General features: G+C 38.3%; 2 protein-coding genes across 2 annotated transcripts; one reads left to right on the top strand and one right to left on the bottom strand.

The window, feature by feature from the left end:
- The first annotated feature begins 1,948 nt into the window (after nucleotides 1-1,948).
- Nucleotides 1,949-2,875, top strand: LOC144654972 (melatonin receptor type 1C-like). The gene has a single exon (XM_078515200.1). It carries the CDS (start codon nucleotides 1,949-1,951, stop codon nucleotides 2,873-2,875), a length of 927 nt encoding a protein of 308 aa, XP_078371326.1.
- Nucleotides 2,876-8,707: 5,832 nt separating this feature from the next.
- LOC144654200 (octopamine receptor beta-2R-like) lies at nucleotides 8,708-9,628 on the bottom strand. The gene has a single exon (XM_078514287.1). The coding sequence runs from the start codon at nucleotides 9,626-9,628 to the stop codon at nucleotides 8,708-8,710; it is 921 nt and encodes a 306-aa protein (XP_078370413.1).
- Between the last annotated feature and the right edge of the window lie 8,199 nt (nucleotides 9,629-17,827).

Here is a 17,827-nt window from a genome sequence, read left to right as displayed (position 1 = left end):
ACGGACACTTTGAAATCATTAACGGACACTTGAGAAGTGTTTTTATTATGTCTTATTAGTGAAAATACTTTTAAACTTCGTATCGACCTACAGCAACGTTAGTCAGCGCTCTAATAAAGATACGTGTATACCAAGCTCATTAACCAAAAACAATGACGCTTTAACGGATTACTTAATTCTCTGTTTACGTGTATGGACACTAAAGAGGTCGATTTCTACCTACAGTATTACAGTTTGTAGAAGCTCTCAACTTTTGCTTTAACAAGCGAATACGGTCTTTTTATTATTTTTGTGTTGTTGTAGTTAGCAAAGGTTTGTCGCATTGTGCAAAGGTTTAGCTTTATTATCTCAGAATTACTGGTGTCATGTTACTTCGACTCTCTACAAGGCGGGCACCTCTCTTAGACGGACAGTTGCGGCCGGTCCCGAAGGTGTCCGTCTTGGAGAGAGTCGACTGTATTTCCATTTTACTTTGATCAGTTCAAACGCTTTTACCTTTTTTGTAAATTCCTGCCAGACGATAGCATTTTGCAACGGGAAACAAAACCGAGCAGCTGTCTGTAATCGGACCGAAGCTGAGAAAATTCTCATATCGTGGTCTTCTCGAAAGGAATTGAAACGCGAAATAATTTTACGTAGTCGTTTCTTTAGTTTTTTGGTAGGCAAAAAGATTGGAGATTTGAAAATTTTTACTGATAGCTACGAAATGGGCTGAAAATTTAAATGATAGTCGGGAATCGCCGAAAATGTAACTGAAAAATGAGATTCCAGAGCCCCAGTTAGACTCTCTTTTTAATTTTCTGGGTTAATTCTTCGTTCCAATGATATTTCTTAGCTGTTCACGTTTTCTTTAGTAATTTTGCAGAATTAGTGCATTTTTACATCCTCTTTACTGTTTTGGAACAATATTTTGCATTGACTTATGCTATTTCCTAACGCCGTGGGGATAAAGTCAGAAATCCAAGATGGTACCCAATAGACCATTTTACAGTTGCCTGCTTAGTGACCTGGCCTTTGAATGGAAGTGAGGCTGGAGGTGACCTTGTTTTGATGCAGACCTCACTGCTTTTGTTGTGTAAAGCATAAGTGTTATTTTGCATTTACATGATAAAGCAGGGAGGTTTGTATCAATGCAAGGTCATCCTCAGCCTCATTACCATGCAAAGGCCAGGTCACTTGGCAGGCAACTGTAAAATGGACTATTGATGTACAACAAGTCAAGCTGTAGCAAAAGTGCAAATAATTTTATCACATCTTGCCAGAGCTCAAAGTCCCTCCAAAATTATAGCTGCTACTTGCAGTTGACGAAGTCTGCTCTTTTTAACCTAAAATTACATATTCTAATAAATAAGTGAAGTAAAAGCGAAAGTGGCCAAAATTTGTTTACATTTAAGATTTTGCTTTAATTCACCGCATGCTGTCATATTTAATATTAAGGTTTTTTTTATTTATTGACTTTTTCTACTTACTCAGATTCATTTATTTCTCCTAATATTCACTTCAAATTTATGATACCATATCAGGATTGTATCTTCAGCAAATGTTTTAGTGTGTTTACTGGCTATTCCGTGAAAGTAACCATATGCATCTTTAGAGAAAACTCCTACTAAAGCATTAAATGATTAATCTGAGTTCTGAACAGCTTGCCTTTTCATATTTTGTCAACCAACGGGATTGTGATCTGTTCCTATTGGTTGAATTGTTTACCGGGATGGTTAAGAAAATTACATATCAAACAATATTTCAGACCCGTTGTATAAAAAGAGATATTTTTAGCTATTTCATAAATCGCCCATTTCTACAGAGGACAAAAGATTATTTTGGATATTGACTTTGAATTATTTATCAAAATTGCCGCAAGCCTGATCTGAACAGTGAGGGTGAACTGTTTAATATCTGTTTATGAGTAAAAGCAGACGCTCTTTTAATTTTCAACAAATTTGTAGCAATGGAAAAAACTGAGGATGCACGAAGCTTGACAACGATCATCCTACACACAGTCATTCTCGCTGCTACGACAATTTTAACACTCACAGGAAACTCGTTCGTTTGCCTCGCTTTTTACAGAAATACACGACTTCGCACTATCACCAGTTTGTACGTAATGTCTCTCGCAGTAGCTGATATCATAATGGGAATTTTTTGTTTTCCTTTTCATGCGATCGCGTCTGGTCTGCGCAAGTGGCCATTTGGTAGCAACTTTTGCCAATTCGCTGGTTTCGTTGTCGAGCTCTGGGTTCAGGTTTCTCTTTGCATTTTGGCACTCGTGTCGATTAATCGGTATTTTTGCTTTGTAAAACAACAGAAATACTTAATGTTCTTTACCAGAATGAACACAGTGTTGTCTATTCTTGTCGTATGGCTGTGTGCGATTGTCCTAACCCTAACAAATACGTTTGTAACGCCAGTTGTATATGTGTGGAATCCATACAACTTATACTGCCGAGCAACGTTTCCAAACAGAGGCAAAGAAAAGGAATTCTACACCTTGGTGGGATGTTTTTCCATCTTTCCCATGTCAATAGTGGTATTTTGTTATAGCATGGTCTATTATACTGTCAGGCAACACAACAATGCTGTCGTTCCTTCTCTGCAAAGTGCAGCAGCTACAAACAGGCCAGGAGTAAGAGCACAGGAGATAAAGACATCTCGGGTACTTTTTGCTGCTGCGTTTGGGTTTTTTGTCTGTTGGACTCCTTTTATAGTTATATTGATTTTGGAATTTGGTTTTCAGATAGTCATTCCCTTGTCTTCACAACCGATTTACCCATTGTTATCTATTGTGTCTTCGTGGATGAACCCGATAATTTATGGTGTTATGAACAGAGCCATGCGGAAGGAGTTTGGAAACATTCTGTTCTGCAAAAAACATTAGAAGATCTGTACAGTCAAAGCTCGCCTAAATGACATCGTCAGTTTCAGTTTGGTCCTGTCTCGTGATTAATAAATCGGATTGATTGTTAATCACTTGTATGATTACAGACCGAGTTGGACTCCACTCAGTCAGGAGCCCAGGTCCTATAACCAGTTATTAATCGTATCTTTACCAAAATTCTTGGTTTTGATTGGTTCTCAGCGCCATCCATCGATTTGTCGCATAATTGGCGCGGATCACGTGGGTGTTCAGTTACAGCTGCCAGACTACAACAATCTGTAATTGGATACCTGTTTTGGACACCTACGCTATTTGCCCGTGAATTACGTGCACTGCGTGTTGTTTCCCTACTGTTTGTAAAACAGATCGAATATACCAATGATTTTTCACTTAGAGAGGATCTCAGACTTCAAATCGCGAAGTTTGTTATTCATGCGACTAATTAATAATCAGACGCATCTTACAATTTAGATAGCTATCGTCCTCCTAATTGCAACTTCCTCTCCGGATTGCTCCCTGTATCGCATTCCACTCAGTTCATTTACTATTACTAATTTTTTACGATTGTCGGTGCAACCAAAATTTCCCTCTAAATTTTTCAACTAACACGAGAATCACTGTATTATTTTTACACTAGGATCACTGTAATATTATGATAGTCAGGGAAAATCTGTCTTCTAGCCTACAATAGGCTTATACTTCTTGATTCGAGCCCACGTTGTCGAGTGTTTCTTAGCAGGAAGTTGATGTTAAAATATCTTCCTTTAAGGTTTTTTTAACCTTTACATAACAACCTATTTAAAATGCAGCTTGCTTAGGGAGAAAGAATGCTCAAGAGTGTTTGTTGCCATTTGATTAAATAGAAAAGAGAATATAACCATTATGCCTTTTTTAATCGGAGTTTAGCTGTCAACGAGTATATGGCAGGTGTAGAATAGTTTACATTAGCTGCACGTACTAAATAGTCACTTTGCAGAAAATATTCCAAGTTAGCTGAAAAAATTGGTTAAAACATTTCTCTCGTTATTGCCAAGTTTCCTTTATACAGGGAGAAATGGAAGAAGACACCAGAAGCCTGGCGGAGGTCGTTATACACACTGTTATTCTCAGTCAAGCGACTATTTTGTCACTCGCAGGAAACACGTTCATTTTCCTCGCTATCTACCGAAACAGGAGACTACGGATTATTACCAATTTCTACGTGTTGTCTCTAGCAGTTGCTGACATGGTGATGGCGAATTTTAGTTTTCCTTTCCAAGTAATCGCTTCTGGGTTGCGAAAATGGCCATTTGATTACAAACTTTGTCAATTTTCTGGATTTGTTGTGCAGTACTGGGTTCATGTGTCAGTTTGCATTCTGGCACTTGCATCGATTAATCGGTATTTTTGTGTCGTGAAACCACATAAATACTTAATGTTCTTCACTAAAAGGAAGACTGTTCGTTCAATTCTTGCTGTATGGATTTTCTCGGCTGTACAGACACTGATATATATTTTTGCCACACCTATCATTTATCGCTGGATTCCTGACAACTTATACTGCAGAGCAACATTTCCCGATGAACGCTCAGAGAGGATTTCCTATCTCTTCTTTGCAAGTTTTTACATCGTTCCCTTGTCACTGGTGGTATTTTGTTATGGTAGCATCCATCGTGTTGTCAAACGGCACAACATCGCTGTCGCCCCAACTCTACGAGAAGCAAACGGCCGCGGGATAATTATTTCACAAGAGATAAAATCCTCTCGAATCCTTTTTGCTGCTGTTGTTGGATTTTTTATTTGCTGGATGCCTTTTATCGTCTTAGCTATATTAGAATTTGGTTTTCAAGTATCTATTCCTTCTTCTGCACAATCGATTTATCCGTTGTTCTGTTCTACCTCAGCGTGGATTAATCCTATAATTTATGGAGTCATGAATCGAGCCATGCGGAAGGAGTTTAGAAACATATTGTTTTGTAAGAAGGATTAAAATGTAAACCTTCCAGTCTTTGCAGCTATATAAATCCAACAGTTTCAAGCTTTCTTTTGTAAGTTGAACGATGAACAAATAAGGAAGCAAATGCATGTATTATGCTGTCATAAAAACACAAAAAAACTTGCATTATTTGAGATATGTCAAAGATGTGGTTAATGTTTCGTATATTGAAACTTTCCTTTAGAGCCAGCATTTCTCAATTCTTGGGGCGGATTGTTCCATAAGTGGAACCCATTAAAACCAAAACTTTGTTTTAAAAGCCCGTAGACAAGTTTTTCTGCCAAAAAAACTAAGGGGAGCCATGGAAAACTTTAATGACAGGAAGACCGAAGGAAGACGGGAGTTTGAGGCAAGCAGGTTGTTTTGGTTATAATTAATTACCTAGTCCATTTTTAGCGACAGTGCAGTTTATTCTTAGTATATATAAGCTTTGATGTAACGTGCATTTTAGTACCCTGAATCAATATATAAGGTATGGGTTTCTTATTTGCGCTTGGTAGTGCTTTGCGGCCGGAGTTGATCGTTGATGTTTTTTCTGTGTAACGCTCTTTATTCCCACAGCTTATCTTTAAACCCAGATGCATAAATAGTTATTGTACTGGAGAATTGTCCAGTGAGGCAGCCTAAAGCTGGAATCCCAGAGTGGGACAATTAAGTGACTGAAAAAAGTATAAAGCAATTGAATCTTGCAAAAAAGTATTTAATTTATATAGTTAATTTCAGTTCCACACGCGCGGGCGACTCGCAAACTCACGAACACTTTCAGCATTATTGTAAAAAAGTCGACTACATTTTTTATGGTATACATTCTTACTGACCATATAAATGGCGTAATAAAATGTCCAAAATTCAAGTGGAACTACGGGAGAAGCGACTGATTTTACAACAAAGTTTTGGACATTTTATGGAGTCATTTCCATGGTCTTTAAGAATGCAGACCAGGGAAAAGTGTGGCTGATTTATTTTTTAAAATGACAACGAGGGTTTTCCCCTTCCTAAGGATCACAGTCTTGCCGTGGTCAAGGGGCTTGCGTGCCTCAGTGATCCGGAGAGCTAAGGGGCGGGAGCTTAGCTCCTGGTAGGACCACGCATGCCGGACGGGTCAACTGCGTGCTTGTTGCCACCAAGACAGCATGGACACCATCATCATGATAAGGAGCTGGTGGTGGATAGGGTAAGTGTTCAGAAAGGAACCTGGCAACATCACCCGCACAGCCCTACACTGGACACCAGAAGGCAAGCGAAAGAGAGACAGACCGAAGAACACCTGACGCCGGACAGTAGGCGGAGCGAGGAGGACCCTAAACCACAACTGGTATATCATCCAGAAGGTGGCACAGAACAGACAGGAGTGAAAGTCCTTCGTTGGTGCCTTCTATGCCAGCGGACATAACGACCATGGAAAAATGTGGTCGAGTAACTTTTGCAACTGGTCATAACCAAGGTGTCTTTTAGTTTTTGCTTTATAGTTGGTGTTCTGTGAGAACATTTAAGATGTGTTGATGTTGAAATCCTAGGAAGAGACTTCAGTTAAGGAAAAAAGATAAAAGCCAAAGAAAAATAAAAAGTCCATGAATAGTCACCTTTTGCTTTGTGCGTGCATAGCTCGCTATTACGTACATACACTCGTCGTCGAAGTTCCAGTAAAATTTGATAAGAACAGTAACAGAAGACAACTCATAATTTTACAGGCTCTTACTATTGAGGACACGAAATATAACCGAAGTTGACTGTACGTCATTTTTATCTACTTGGAAAACGGAAATGAGGAGTTACGCTACCGCTTGTGAAAAACTCTTTGTCTTTGTGCAACTGACATAAAATATATTTTTTTTAAAATGGCTACGAAACAGCTTGGCATGCATACCTTTGATGAAAAGTCTGCAGAAAGGCTTTCCCCCTTATCATCCCATGCCTGTATAACAAATATTTGTCGCTCAACCCGTAAACAGATTGTCGAATGCAAACCTTCTTTTTACCCCGGCGCTCATCGACATAGCGTTGTTTTCGCCCTTTTCTCTGTAACAGGGTTTTGACAGGCCAGTTTTCCCTACCATGTGAACTGGCTCAGGTTTGGGAGCTAGCATGCTCAGGCAGCTTCTTCGCGAGAACGATTCAGTGAGCGCCTCCCTGCTCGCTTTACTCTTCAAATTGTTTTCGAAGCTTTGCCTCCACGCGCGTATCATCCCAAACGTGCTCATTAGATCTTAGTGACTTAAAAGGCCGCGGGTATAGAGTATAGTACATGAAAATACCATTTGAGTGTGACCAGATACCTTTGCATGTATATTTGTAAACGAGTTGGCAACCAAGCAAGTAGGCAGGCAAAGTATAAGGACACGATGGAAAAACATACCAGGTTGTAAATTATTTTCCTAAATTAAAATATCCACACGACAATTAGCGACAAAACTGTTTTATTTTTGGTGAAGAGTATCTATGTGACTTGTTGTAAGTTATAACATTGTGAGTAGCTGTTTCTTTTCTTCGTTGGTTGCAGTAAAATTATTAAAAAAAACTAAATGACTTTTTATTAAAAAGGGCTTTTTGTTAAAAATCTTTCAATTTGCAAATATGTTATTAAATTGATATCTATGTAGAGTAGACGAGACTTTAGTTTAAGCAACATAACAGTAGGCACCAATTATTTTAGGAAGACGCGCCAGAGAGACGGTAGAAACCTACCTACTTGTATTGTGGTAAATAAACTTATTAGAAGGGAGTTCCGAAGTCAAATTGTTATCACCTTTTCAAAGAATATTCTACGGAGCTCATAAAATCTTAACGCAATAAAATCTTAACACAATAATTTCAGAAGGAAGGCCGAACTGTCGATACTGATAATGTTACTAAACTGTGGTTTTGCTTTTGATCAATAATAATCTTAAAAGGATTGATCTTGTAGCCTTGAGGCTGACAAAGGCATACAGTACCCATTATGAGAAGCTCAGGCAGAAGAAGAAGAAGAAGAAGAAGAAGAAGAAGAAGAAGAAGAAGAAGAAGAAGAAGAAGAAGAAGAAGAAGAAAAAAAAAGAAGAAAAAGAAGAAGAAGAAGAAGAAGAAGAAGAAGAAGAAGAAGAAGAAGAAGAAGAAGAAGAAGAAGAAGAACAACAACAACAACAACAACAACACTAATACTCATACCCAGATCTTCCCATTCTTTGGAAAAATCTTTGACAAAATCCATTTTGTCATTATTTTTAGTGTGGTACGATTTCAGTCCCACAAGTTTTCGTGACTGCTTGAAGAAACTTGGAATCTGCACAAAACGTAAAACCTAAAGCTAAATCAGAAGTTTCGGTCATTCGATTTGAAAGTCGAGGTAAATTTGAAGTAGATAACCAACTGTAATTTATACACTGGCTTTTTTTCTAAAAGATATTAAGTAAGTTGTCGAGGCTAGGTGCAAATTATTGTTAGCTTAAAGCATCCATTACTCTGAAATGTTGACTGTTACCACCTGCCTATTGCTTTTAATTTTACTAGTTTTCACTCTCAATTTCAAACGTTCCACTTACAATTCACCTTTCACGAAATTTGCTTTTCTTAACCAAATAGAAAACGTGCAAAAATTATTATTTATTGTGCATGTTTGTGTATAAAAAACATTAGAGACAGCTGCAGGCACTAAATAATGCTTTCATATCATTTAAGGCCTGTTTTCTGGGTTTTGCATAATAAATACAAACGCAGAAAGATCAAACGGCTTTTCAATAATAATGTGCGAGATTCAGATCGTTTGGTATTCTAGCACACGCTGTACAGTACACGGCCCCACAAGCATTGTGACACGCATTGTGCTTAAAACCCTTATCGTGTTTAAATAAACAATATGAATGAGTATGTGGAGTATGTGATTAATCTTTTCTGCAGAATAGTGTGTTTCGAAATTCTCTACGCATGGATCGATTCATAAATCCGTAAATCATTGGATTAATCCACGAAGAGATAGCAGCGAATAACGGGTAAATCGACTTTGCATAGGAAGGAATATATACCTGTGTCCCATATTCTAAAATTAATATAACGATAAAAGGAATCCAGCAGACACAATATCCAAATACGGTTGCAAAAAGTACTCGTGATGTCTTTATCTCTTGAGCACTGATCGTTCCTTCTTGGTCGTTTGCTCCTTGTAGAGAGGGGAAAATTGCGGTGTTGTGTTGCTTGACAACCCAATAAACCTTACTGTAACCCAGTAATACCAACGACATGGGAACGATAAAGAAACATCCACAGAAGACAAAAAATATCTTCTCCACTTGTTCATCGAGGAACGATGGCCTGCAGTATACGTTATCAGGGATCCACCGATATATAACTGGCACTGCATAAAGACTCAGTGACTGGACAAGTAAATAAATCCACATGACAACAATGGATAATATGGTTTTCTTTCTGGTGAAGAACACAGAATACCTTAGTGGCTTTACAACGCAAAAATATCGATTAATCGCAGTAAGTGCCAGGGTCCAAGTTGATACCTGCCCCCAGTAAACTGCAAGGAAGCCGGTGAAATGGCAGAAGTTGAAACTAAATGGCCATCTGCGCAATCCAGAAGCGACTGCACCAAACGGGAATAAAAACATAGCCACCATCATATCAGCTACTGCCAAAGACATTACGTAGAGATTGGTAACAGTGCGTAATCGTCTGTTTCTGTAGAAAGCGAGACATACGAGTGAGTTTCCTATGAGTGCCAAAATTGTCGTAACAGCAAGAATAACGGTGTGTATGACGACTGCCGGCAGACTTCTTGTGTCTTGTGTGTATTCCATTGCTGCTACAAAAAAAAGTTTTACACCAAGAAAGGTGAACGAATTTAAATCTGTGAAGACCTATTTTGGAATCACGGCAGCCGTAAGTTCTTTCTACTCAAACGCGAAATGAGTGTGATCGTTTATACATATGACTTTTTGGAACACCTGCCGTATCCCGCCAGAAACCCATTAAAACAAGCGTTAATGTATCTTCTAGAAAACCATAATTACTGTCAAAACGGAAATAATCTTCTTTGTCATTTCGCTTAAAGAAAAACACTATGCCTTGAAAGCTGTATGCAATGTGAAAATAAGGTGTGTTTATTCTCAATTGAATTCGTTAATAGTTAAAGGCTTTTGTTTAAGCTTACCAATGCTCATAGGAGGTGCATGACCACTCGTTTCCTTCTATTCCCATTGTGAAATTAATATTTTTACCCAGCGCGATTATAAGTCCGCGTTTGACATGCTCTCGAAGGAAGGTCGACTTTTGAGGCATATATATATGTTCCTTAGGAAGACTTAGTTTGTTTTTTTAATAATTTCAACGGCAGAAAGCTTATTACCGAAAACAATACAGTACAGGGCTTCTGTCGAAGGCTGTGGATTGATGATTTTATTTTCTAGCTACTAGAAAACAAAATTATATATACATTTTCTGAGAAAACTTATATAAGTCCGAGAACGAAGTTCAAGGGCATGAATGCTATTTTTTTTAAATCATAATTTCTAAGGGCAACTATGCACAGATCCCGAGACGTAAACAGTCAATTACCTTCATTGTTCACTACTAAAGTTTCGTACCGGCATGCCTCAAAATTGAAAAAGGACACGAATTTTTAACAGTGTGGCGCCATGCTTGGATTTAGAATTTTGCATTAAACGGTCTCCCATACGGCTAGATTGCACCGCTTAACGTCCATGTGTTGTTTTGCCGTGATCTCATTTCGCAAAATTGTCTTTTGTCGACACATATGCCAAATACTTCCCTCGGAGGGAAATCTACATTATTCGATGAAAAAATATGCATACTGGGGCACGTGATCAATTTTTGCCAATAACGATAATAATAATAAATCAATGTATCTGACAATTTGTCAGTAAAAACTTCATTTATATAGTTATATGAGGCGAATACCACTATTGTATGCTCGGGTGCAAACAAAAAGGGCAAGGAGTTCGGAAATTACAAGCTGTAAAGAAAGGGTAGCACTATGCCCCCAACAAATTGATTTTTGTACTGAAGATAATATGTATAATTAGCCTGAGACTGCGAGCTTGAACGAGGTGTCTATGGATAGAAAACCGGTGGCTGTTCTCCAAGATGCAGCGTGCGTCCAAGATGGTGGGTGATATACCAAATTACCAAAATAATAGAAAATGAGAGAACTTTTTTAATGGAATCGAAATAGGCTATTTCCGAGCTAACCTTTGCCTGATTTTTAAACGAGTCTTCTTTGCGAAACCATTCAAATGAAAATGACTTTGATTTGCACGTCAAAGCCTTATACCGCTACGCTGGCACTAAAATGAAAAACAAGGTAATGGAAAATTAATTAAAACTGAAAAGGATCTCCTACTAATTGGTTTTTGCTATTTTGTGGGGATATTGACAAGATCTGACATTATTTGTTCACACTGTTGCACATTTCATGCCTCTTTTACTTCAATTTTTTTTTCTATTTTGCTAAAGCAAATGGAAACGATCCCAAGACAAGCGAAACAAATCTGATCTATAACTTGTAAAAGCTCTTTTTAATTATATAAAATCGTCTCATTTTCTGCCGGGGCTGAACATTCTTAATGTTTTGACAAATTGATGCTGAAAATGTTCTTATTACGATGTTCTTCTTTTCTAAATTTTAAAAACGAAGTGGTACTGCAGTACCTGAAATTAGCTTGGACTTTTCGTCACTGACAGGTGTTGACAATGTTGGTTCCAGGTTGGATATGAATAAAGATTGATTCTTTTAGTACAAATATTTGTCTTCAGTTGACAATAGATAGGAAAAAATAAAGTTCGTATCAACTTTGGGTATGCTCTTTGGATGTCCAAGAATCAATTAGCCTTTCTCAGCCTCAAAGTGCTTTTTCTGAGTGGTTCTTACCAAAAGGATCTGAAAGTCAGTGGCGTAATGCAAAATGCAGATTGATTTAGACTGGTAGCCTATATACCAAATTGTCAAAATGAAAGAAAAAGAGCCGGATAAAATATTTTACTGAAATTTACTTAACTTTTAAATGTAATCACTTGCGTTATGAAGAAAAAAAACCTCCTTCTAAGGTACTTGCAGATCTTAGGGGACCGCAAGCCAAAGTAAATAGTTATAGACGAATATTCCTAAAATAATCGAAAACATACTTCTGCCGGGGACGAATTCAAAACATTGATCCAAGTTCATGACCAACTCCTGTGAACCCAATGCCACTCCTATAGTCCCAATACAAGAAACACGCTTGTGGCCCTGGTCTATAAAGCTTGTGGTTTAGTTCTTGTTGATTATTGTAAAGCATTTGACATTTGGTGTTGATGGGTCGTCGCTAGCGACGCTAGCGTGGTTCAAGTCCTATCTATCCGATCGGCTTCAACTGGTGTCACTGGCAGGGACAATGTCTGACATAGCAACTGTGAGGCATGGAGTCCCCCAAGGCAGCATATTAGGCCCTTTTTTGTTTATTGTCTTCATAAACGACTTGCCCTTGCATGTTCGTTCATCCAATATTGATTTGTATGCGGACGATACGACAATTACTTCGTACGCAGATTTTCGAAAGATGTCAAAGCTGCAGGACTCACTAAATATGGCTGTGTCGGAGGTGGTTAGCTGGGCGTCAGCAAACAGGTTACCGCTTAATTAAAAGAAAACTAAGGTTTTGGTTGTCACGGGAAAGCGTCTTTCGAGCAAGATCGATTTTGTACCAGAAGTTTATCAGGAGCACTTAGCTAACCAATGTCTGTAGTGCTAAATTATTAGGGCTAGAAATTGATCAGGACTTAACTTTTTCGCGGCATGAAGATAGTGTATGCAAAAAACTTTCTCAACGTATTGGTATCCTATGATGTCCAGCCTTGTAAGAGACGTTATCGTCCAACATAAAATAAATGTAAATGTTGTTTATAGTGGCCATGCACTTAGCTTCGAGATAGCTAGTTTACAAGCATGCCACTGAAACAGAGAAAACAAATATTTTAAATGAACATAACATGGTTAAAAATCCCAACTGGCAGAAGGCAGACCAGTTGGCTATATACAAAGCGTGACCGAGGATTTGAAATCGGGACTACCGAGAACAAATTCAGCTAGTGGCATGGGCAGGTCTTGAACCGGATTACAGCACCAGCGCCCTAAACCACTCGGCCACGCTTGCTTCCTTAACATAGACTGGGCTTTTGGGATTGTTAAAGAATCTGATATGGTGCTGGCCAATTCCACAGTTCTTTAAATTATTTTCCTCATATTGATCCTCGACTGGTCTTTCTGCTTGGTGAATTTTTCCCTGATTCATATATGGCGGGTTTTGATACTAAGCTCTTCATTTCTGTTAACTTCTTGGTAAGGTCACAGAAATATTTTATCCTGTGTTTCTCTGCTGCTGCTTCTTTTTCTTTTGCCAGTTCGCTCGTCAATGTACTTCCCTTTTTCACGCCAGATGTCTCTTAGAACTTCTTGGTTCATCTCATCGTATTGTCTCTGTGCTTCCTCACTGGCAGCCCTTGTTCTGCTGTTATTTATCATGTCCTTGTTCTGTTTTAGTTGCATTGCTAAAAGATGTTTACGAGGCATTAATTGTTCATTTCTGGTGAACCATGAACCATTGAACTTAAAACTGAAACTAAGAATATGCTATGGAAAAGTAAAGAAAAAAGTTTGGCAATTTTCTTCCTTAATTTCCTTTCCGACAAAGTAAGATGTTTTGAAATTCTTTCCGCATGGTTCGGTTCATGACGCCATAAATTATTGGGTTAATCCACGCAGAGATGGAAGTAGACAACACAGGAATTGATTCTGCAACGATGGGAATAGTTATTTCAAAACCAAACTCTAAAACTGCGAAAGCGATAGAAGGAATCCATGAGATACAAAATCCAATGACAGCAGCAAAAAGTACTCGACAGGCCTTTATCTCTTGTGCACGTATTGCTCCTTGGTTGTTTGCAGCATGTTGTAGAGAAGGGACGATGGCCCTGTTGTGCTGTCTAACAACGCGATACACCCTGCCATAACCAAACAACACCACTAACATTGTCAGAAAAATGAAACATGCAAAGATGATGTAAGCGACCTTTTCAGTAGTCTGATCACGATAATTGTCTGTGCAAAATAACTTGCTGGGATTCCATCGATAGATGGAAGGCGTTGCAGAATAAAACGTTACGGAAATGAGAAGCAGAAAAATCCAAATGGAAAGAATCGACAGAATAGTTTTCTTTTTAGTGAAGTAAAGAGAATATCGCTGCGGCTTTACAACACAAAAATATTTGTTTATCGAGGTGAGTGCCAGAGTCCAAAGTGAAACCATAGTCCAGGGAATTAAAATAAAACTACTGAAATGGCACAGGGTGTTACTGAAAGGCCATCTGCGCACCCCAGAAGCGACTGTTCGGAAAGGGAACACAAACGTGGCCACCATTATATCAGCAACTGCCAGAGACAACACGTAGAAATTGGTAATTGTGCGTAGTCTCCCTTTTCGGCAGAAAGCAAGACAAACAAGCGAGTTACCTGTGAGTGACAAAAGTGTCGTAGCTGCAAGAATAACAGTGTGTATGATGACTGCCGGCAGGCTTCTTGTATCTTGCGTGTCTTCCATTGCTGCTGCAAAGGTCTACAAAGAAAACTTTGAGATTATGATTGGGTGCCAGAAGTACAACGAATTTAAATTTGACAAAGTTTGTTCGGTCTATGCAAACACAAAACGACTAAGGTACTTTGTGTTTCAAAAACAATACTGTTTTGCAACACCTGTCGCAATTATACTTAATGTATCTTTACGAAAACTTCAATACTAGTGAAATGCCTTAAAAGCCATGTTGAAAAGGTAAACAAAATTTCTATTAGCTTCTGTTACTTTCATTTGAGCTCATAATAGGAAATGGTAGATATAATGTTTTTAAAAATTATCCATCGATGCTCACGATAGGTCCTTCTGTTATAACAAGATAAGTATTGACGCGAGCTTTCATACTCGCGGAGTGAGGTTATGCCATCCGCATGCTGTGTCGAATTCGATGAATTCTTTTTGGATCTTTTACGAATGCATCACGATCATTGGATCTTGTTTTCAGAATGACGGAAAGTCGAGTTTAAAATAGTATTCGTTGTCTATGAGATGAGTTGTCAAAAGCTCAATGACACTTTAATGCATGTCAGCATGTCCTACTAATTAATTTTTGCAATTTTTGGGGGGATATTGACAAGATTTGGCATTATTTGTTCACACTAATGCAAATTTGTTTACCCTTTTAATTTAATTTGCTTTTCTATTTTTCTAAAACAAATGTAAATAAATGACCCCAAGACGAGCGAAACGCATCTGATCAAGCTCTAAAAGAGGATCCTAAAACGTGCATAAACTCTTTTTTAAGAGGGTCTAATTAAAATCGAAGTGGTACTGCAGTACTTGAAATTAGCTCCGAGTTCACGGCACTGACGGGTGTTGACAATGTTGGTTCTAGGCTGGATTTGAATAAGGATTGATTCATTTAGTACAAATATTTGTCTTTCACAATAGATAGGAAAAATAAAGTTCGTTCTGACCCAAATGTTAGCCTTGGGTATGCACTTAGGATGTTCAAGAATCGATTAGCTTTTCTCAGCCTCAACGTTTTTGTAAAAGTGGCGTTCCTACCAAAGAGGAACACAGATAGTCTGTGGCGTAATGCAAGATGCAGATTGATGCAGAATGGTAGCCTATATACCAAGTTGGCAAAATGAAAGAAAAAAGTTGGATAACCTTTTTTTCACTGAATTAAACTTTAAAAGGATATGGGCCGAGACAGGGATGGTAACTCTCTACATTGTCTTGTCATCACCTGTGTTAGGAAGAAATGAAGCTCCCCTTCTAAGGTGCATGCAGATCTTAGGGGACCGCAAGCTAAAATGAATAGTAATAGACGAATATTCCTAAAATAATGGAAACATGCTTCTACCCAGGACGCATACAAAACATGGATTCAAGTCCATGACCAACTCATGTGAACCCAATACCACTCCTGTGAACCCAATACAAGAAAAAACCCTTGTGGGTATGAAAGATAGTAAAAAAAAAAATAGTACTGCGGCAGTAGGAATCCAGGAGATACAAAATCCAATGACAGCAGCAAAAATAGAAATAGAAAGAGAGAATAGAAAGCAAGGCAAATGAGCGAGTTGCCTGTGAGTGACAAAAGTGTCGAAGCTGCAAGGATAACTGTGTGTACGATAACGGCCGGCAGGCTTCTTGTATCTTTCAAAAGTCTTCAAAAAAGACTTTGGAGATGATTTGGTGCCAGAAGTACAACGAATTTAAATTTAATAAAATTTGTTCGGTCTTTACAAACTAAAAGCGACTGAGGTATTGGAACACCTGTCTCACTTTTAATGTATCTTTCAGAAAAGGACAGTTTTACTGCCATTAAAGATAATAGCTTTTAGAAGTAGGCTTAAAACTCATGTAGGGTACGAAAGCTGGATTTCTCGGGGACATTTCTAGTGGCTTTTGTAATTGAGAATGTTAGCTACAACAAGTTTTGTAAATGTCCATCGATGATTACGAGATTTGTTCGATTTTCTTTTATATTTTTTCAATGGACATTCGCCCAAGTTATCAAGGTTGTGGAATCAGCATGCTCTTTTGAAGAAAATGACTTTGAAATCTACCCTTTTCAAAGAGGTCACTTGATCTTGTTTTCAGAAAGACAGAAGGTCGAGACTAAAAAGTGATTCGTTGTATATAAAGTGAGTTGCCGAAAGTTCAATAACACTAAATACACGTCAAAACCTTATACCGTCACGCTGGCACAAAAATGAAGAACAAGGTGATAGAAGATTAATTAAAAACTAAAAAAGAAAGGGCACCACAAGATCTCCTACAAATTGGTTTTTGCTATTTTGTGGGGATATTGACAAGATTTGGCATTATTTGTTGACACTGATGCCAGTTTGATGCCTATTTTACTTCAATTTCCTTTTCTATTTTGCTAAAGCAAATGGAAACGACCCCAAGACAAGCGAAACACATGTGATCTATAACGTGTATAAGCTCTTTTTTACTTATATAAAATCGTCTCATTTTCTGCCGGGGCTGAACATTCTTAACGTTTTGCTAAATTGATCCTGAAAATGTTCTTAACGATCTTTTTCTTTTCTAAATTTTAAAAACGAAGTGGTACTGCAGTACTTGAAATTAGCTCCGAGTTCACGTCACTGACGGGTGTTGACAATAATGTTGGTTCAAGGTTGGATATGAATAAAGATTGATTCTTTTTGTACAAATATTTGTCTTCAGTTGACAATAGATAGGAAAAAATAAAGTTCGTATCAACTTTGGGTATGCTCTTTGGATGTCCAAGAATCAATTAGCCTTTCTCAGCCTCAAAGTGCTTTTTCTGAGTGGTTCTTACCAAAAAGGATCTGATAGTCTGTGGCGTAATGCAAAATGCAGATTGATGTAGAATGGTAGCCTATATACCAAATTGCCAAAATGAAATTAAAGAAAAAGAGCCGTATTACTGTTTTTCCTTGAAAGTAACTTTCAAAGCATATGGGCCCCGACAGGGATGGTAACTCTCCACATTGTCTTGTCATCGCCTGCGTTAGGAAGAAAAGGAGACTCGTCTTCTACGCTACATGCATTTCTTAGGGGACCGCAAGCTAAAGTAAATAGTAAAAGACGAATATCCCTAAAATAATGGCAAATATGCTTTTGCCCAGGACGTATACAAAACCTGGATCCAAGTCCATGACCAACCCATAGTCCCAATACAAGAAACACCCTTGTGGGCCAGGTCTATGGACCACCTCATGGAAAACCCCCGTGGACCTGGTTCATGGACTACCTAATGGGTTCGGTCCATGGACCACTCTTATGGGCTCAGTCCATGTAACGCAGCCGTGGACCTGGTTCATGGACCACCTCATGGCTTGTAACTCCTTCGTTCCCGACTGATGACGAGATCGAATTCCAGTCAAACATCGACTTAATGTAATGTAAGTCTAGTTTAACTTTGAATTCTAC

This window comes from Oculina patagonica, chromosome 5, assembly GCF_052425735.1.
Source record: "Oculina patagonica isolate OP01 chromosome 5, crgOcupat, whole genome shotgun sequence".
Classification (NCBI taxonomy): domain Eukaryota; kingdom Metazoa; phylum Cnidaria; class Anthozoa; order Scleractinia; family Oculinidae; genus Oculina; species Oculina patagonica.
The sequence above is the reverse complement of the archived record's forward strand: the minus strand, read 5'-3'. Positions and strand labels throughout refer to the sequence as shown.